The sequence below is a fragment of the Portunus trituberculatus genome, chromosome 48 (assembly GCF_017591435.1).
Source record: "Portunus trituberculatus isolate SZX2019 chromosome 48, ASM1759143v1, whole genome shotgun sequence".
In the NCBI taxonomy this organism is placed as follows: domain Eukaryota; kingdom Metazoa; phylum Arthropoda; class Malacostraca; order Decapoda; family Portunidae; genus Portunus; species Portunus trituberculatus.
In genome coordinates this window covers 25,839,919-25,844,918 of record NC_059302.1, presented here as the reverse complement: position 1 = coordinate 25,844,918, position 5,000 = coordinate 25,839,919, and the positions used below count along the sequence as shown (strand labels likewise).

At 38.6% G+C, this 5,000-nt stretch overlaps 2 protein-coding genes across 15 annotated transcripts in view; one reads left to right on the top strand and one right to left on the bottom strand.

The window, feature by feature from the left end:
* The window catches only part of LOC123498878, a 125,108-nt gene that overhangs the window by 66,021 nt on the left and 54,087 nt on the right, over nucleotides 1-5,000 (top strand). For 8 of the 14 annotated variants that reach the window (XR_006672828.1, XR_006672826.1, XR_006672821.1 and 5 more), the window contains one exon: nucleotides 2,379-2,430. The exons of the other annotated variants lie outside the window; for them this stretch is intronic. Coding sequence is in view for 1 of the 8 variants with exons in the window: in XM_045246374.1 (XP_045102309.1) it covers nucleotides 2,379-2,430 (52 nt within the window). In the remaining 7 variants the exon portion in view is untranslated. The remainder of the gene's footprint in view (nucleotides 1-2,378; nucleotides 2,431-5,000) is intronic. 14 annotated transcript variants of the gene reach the window in all.
* The window catches only part of LOC123498877 (carbonic anhydrase-related protein 10-like), a 165,549-nt gene that overhangs the window by 130,830 nt on the left and 29,719 nt on the right, over nucleotides 1-5,000 (bottom strand). The window contains exon 2 of the mRNA XM_045246372.1: nucleotides 1,468-1,524. Coding sequence (XP_045102307.1) covers nucleotides 1,468-1,524 — 57 coding nt within the window. The remainder of the gene's footprint in view (nucleotides 1-1,467; nucleotides 1,525-5,000) is intronic.

Here is a 5,000-nt window from a genome sequence, read left to right as displayed (position 1 = left end):
AGCAGAGAACTAAAAATAACCCAAACCTTTAAAAACTATTAGAAACTAGTTTAGAGAGAGAGCTAGAGAGACAGAAATAGACAGAAACAGAGGAAAAGGAAGAGGATAAGAATGATAAACTAGCAGAGAGAGAGAGAGAGAGAGAGAGAGAGAGAGAGAGAGAGAGAGAGAGAGAGAGAGAGAGATACAGGAAGAGGAGAAGGATAAGAATGATAAAAAAAAGCTTAGAAAAAGAACTAGAGACAGAAATAGACAGACAACAGAGAAAGAGGAGAATAAAAATGATGAACTAGTTTAGAGAGAGATGGAAAGACGCAGAGATGGACAGACAGACAGACAGGAAGAGGAAGAAGATAAGAATGATAAGAAAGCTTAGAGAAAGAGCGAGAGAAAGAAAAAGACAGATAGACAGAGGAAGAGAAAGAGGATAAGTGATAAACTAGCGTAGAGAGAGAAAGGGGAAAGAGACAGAGATAGACAGCCAGGAAGACAAGAAGGATAAGAAAGATAAAAAAAAGCTTAGAGAAAGAGCGAAAGAGACAGATAGACAGATAGATCGAGGAGCAAGAGCGGCCAGCAGGAAAACAAGAGTCAGCACACAACAATCTGTCTACATGAGAATGGTAGGGACGGTGGATTGGCTCAATAACTCGCGCAGGCAAACAAATAATCAAATGCCCTGTTAGCGAGGCCCACTGTTAGGTTAAGGGAGGGGTGCCCGTGTGTGTATGTGCAGGGGGAGGCAGTTATGGGGTGCGTTGAGGGGGTGTGTCGGTACGTGACTGCCCCGGGCTTGAGTTAAGAGCAGGTGTTTTGTGTGTATGTGTGTGTGTGTCTATGTGTGTGTGTGAGGGTAGTGAATGTGTTACTCTAATGGGTGTGTGTGTGTGTGTGTAAGGAAATGTGCGATATGAAGTGTCGTTATGCTGCTGATGGTGACGGATGGTGAGTGATGGTGCTATGGTGGTGGTGATTTTACTGGTGATATTGCCGTAGTAGTGGTGGTAGCAATGGCGGTAGTTGTTGTAGCAGTACTGGCAGTAGTGGTGGTTGGTGGTGATGGTAGCGGTAGTAGTAGTAATAGTAGTAGTAAGAGTTGTTTTGGCGAGAATGATTAATTTAGTAGTTGTAGTAGTAGTAATAGTAATAGTAGTAGTAGTAGTAATAGCAGTAATACAGATAATAACACAAAAACATCAATATCAATAGCAAACTAACAATAATGACCAAATTCACTAATTAATCAAGCAATTCAAGCCACCAACTCACACACACACACACACACACACACACACACACACACACACACACACACACACACACACACACACACACACACACACACACACACACACACACACACACACACACACACACACACACACACACACACACACACACACAATTTCCAGCCACAACACCTGTCGCTGGCACGTTAATTGATGGGCTTCTCCTCCTCTTGCTTACCTGAGATGCCGTCATAGGTCCACCAGCGCTGCCAGTCCCAGCTGACACCCAGACCAGCTGCGGAGGGAGAGCTTCGGGTTAGGTTAGGTCTTGGCAGCTGGATCATAGACGCTAATGAGTGGAGAAACTGATAGGGAGGTGGTGCTATAGAAGGATTGAATTTGAGGTCTTTATTGGTGGATCATGGGTAGGATAGGTACATTGAGTTGGTGTATGGAAGTATAGGCAGGCTAATGAGGATATGACACGTGTTAGTGGAGGAAACTGGTAAAGAAATGGTGTTATAGAAGAAGTTGTTAATTCTTATTTAGTTGATCATAGATAAAATAGATATATGATAGCAGTGAAAGGTTGAGAGACAGGTCAAGGTCTGTAGATTGTTTTGAAATGGAGAAATTGATAAATAAGCAGTGTTGTGAAGGGAAGTAAAAGCGAGGTATCGTATTTGTGAGAGTGATGCATTTAGTTTTAAATCTCGGTTACTATATCCTAAAGATTAATTGGTGAAATTCATAAACGAGGTTGTAAAGGAAAATGCTAGTGTAAGCAGGGCATGAGAGCTGCGAGAGGAAGAGGTTTAAGTTGAAGTTCTGTCTGGTAATTCATTGATGTTAGTGGATTGAGAAACTGATAAAAAGATTGTGTTTTTGACGGGAAATGTAAGCACGTTAGGAAAAGAAAGAAGTTAAGGAAAACATCTAGACTGCTATTGGAAGGGAAGAGATGGAGAAACTGTGGAATAGGTGGTGGTGTAAGGGAAGATACAGACATAGTGTAATCGATTTAGATTAACATGGAATTGTGTTAAAAACGAATATTAGTTCATTAGAGAAGATAACTTAAAATGTTTACTGAAAAGGAGCTCAAGCTGCCTCACTCTGTTTTACTTTGTTTTATCTTATTTTTACCAGGAAGTGAGATTGACTGATCCAAAAGAAAGCACACCACTAAGAGAAAAAAAAGGTTAGTATTGTAAAAAGTTCACCAATATTGTCTCGGCAAAAGATAACTACAAATTCTATCTTTTAACCATTGTAATACGTAAATCTTTTTGCCCGAGATTGACTAGATAAAAAGAAAACTATCAGTGATAAAATGGAAAGCCAGAAAGCAAGACTATTGAATTAAAAGTTAAAGCTGAACAAACATTTGCTGGTAATAATTGTGCGTTGTTTATATTTATCATTTATTGTTTGTTGCTTATTTTCTGCTTGTTTCTGTCGGGGAGTGAGTGAGGATAAGATAGAATATGCCAAAGAGAATATGCCAAGCAGTTTTGAAGAGACACAACACGCGAAGTAAAGCCAAGGAAGGGAAGAAATGAAGAAATAACCATAATGGAGTGTGTCTTTATTTTTCTCTCCTATATTCCTGATGTATTAGAGTAACTGTGTGAGGTAAAAAGCACTGAAGAGTAACTGAAAAAAAATGTCATCAGTAATAAAGAAATAAAATCAAGCAGGTGTTGAAGAAAAATAATTATACTTCAGAAGGACAGGTAATATAATTGAGACGAGATTTCTTGACACTAAGCTGAAACTCAAAACAAAATAGATATCGTATCGTCAGAATGATTAGAGTAAGAATTGAAGGAAAAAAACAGATTAAGGTCAAAATAAAGGGCTAGTGGACATACAGAAGACAACTCGTAAGAACACTAACACAGATGAACACAAAAAAAAAAAAAAGACACAAACAATTATAGAGGAGTTAGAAGAGGGAAAGGAGAAGACAACTCATGATAATACAAACAATAAAAATCAAACAATCAAACAAAAATAATCAAGAACAACATAAACAAAACAGACGAGGAGGAGGAAGAAGAAATGCGGGAATATTTATAGAAGGACGAACAGAACACATACAGTATTTTCAGGCAGGGAAAGGACAGGATTGATAGTAACTTTTCCCTCCTAAACGGTAATTTACTTGAAGCGTCCCCCCGTGTAAAGGTGAAGGAGTTATGATCGCTTCCTTCACGGTGTCCACCGCCCGCCGCTCACTCGCCTCTCGCCTCCCACCTCTCTCTCTCTCTCTCTCTCTCACTGTAATCTGTGTAATGGATTCTCTATGTCGCATGCTTCCCAGATTACTTATTGAGATTGACTGCCGTTTGTTGTGTTGCTTTTGAATATGATGGGCATTTTGTTCGCTCGTCTTTCTTCTCTTGCTGTTTAAATATTTTATCTCCTTCTCCTCCTCCCCCTACTCCTTCTCGTGGCTTTTCCTTCTTTTTTCTTTTATTTTTTTTATTCTGTTCTTAAATATGATGGGCATTTTGTTCGTTCGTCTTTCTTCTTTTGCTGTTGTTTGAAAATTTTTCTCCTCCTCCTCCTCCTCCTCCTCCTCCTCTTTTTTCTCTTTCTCATGGTTCTTTTTCTTTTTTTCTGTCATTTGTTTTGTTGCTTTTGATAATGGGTATTTTATTTGCTCCTCTTTCTTCTTTTGTTGTTTAAAGAAATTATTTCCTCCTCCTCCTCCTCCTCCTCCTCCTCCTCCTCCTCCTCCTCCTCCTCCTCCTCTTTCTTTTATTTTTATTATGTTCTTCTTCAGCCTCGTTTTTCTCTCCATCTAGATTCTCCTCAATCTCCACCTTCTTTTTCTCGTCCACTTCCTCCTCCTCTTCTTCTTTCTCTTTATCTATTTTCTTTCTTCTCTTCTTTTCCTTCACCATATTTGTCACTATCATTTATTTACTTACTTAATTAATTATAAACTTATTAATCTTGTTTATTTCACTTTGTCACTCAGGAAAACGTCTGCATTTCAGTATTTCTCTCTCTCTCTCTCTCTCTCTCTCTCTCTCTCTCTCTCTCTCTCTCTCTCTCTCTCTCTCTCTCTCTCTCTCTCTCTCTCTCTCATTCGTTAGGTGCAGGAAACGGTTCTTGCTGTGGATTAGCAGTTTCCAATTCCATTCTCTCATTTTCCCCCTCCCTTCCCCTTGATATTTATTCCTCTCTTCCGCGTGTTCCTCCGAATCACCTGAAAGATCAACGCTATATCTCTGGGTGTAATTCTGCGCCTTTCCTAGATTACCAGCAATACCATTTTACCCGATCTGCCTCCACCAATATCCGTCCACTCTCTCTCTCTCTCTCTCTCTCTCTCTCTCTCTCTCTCTCTCTCTCTCTCTCTCTCTTGATAAAATTGTGTGGTTTATTTACTTATTCTTATTTGTTTTTATTTTTTTTGTTTGTTTTATTTTAGTGTATCCTCTGCTTGGATTGAGTACATATAAAACGAAGCAAAAAAAGGATGATGTGTATTTAATCTTTTTTTTTTTTTGTTCATTTATTTATCTTTATTTATCTTTATTTTTTTTTGTGTCTGTGTGTTTCTTTATCTGTGTTATTTTATCTCTCGTTTTTCTCTTTTTTCTTTCTTTTTTTTCTTTTTTTTTTTTTGTCTATTTCTTGTTTCATTGATATAATATGGTATGTTTTTTTCAGTATATTCTCTCTCTCTCTCTCTCTCTCTCTCTCTCTCTCTCTCTCTCTCTCTCTCTCTCTCTCTCTCTCTCTCTCTCTGGAAAG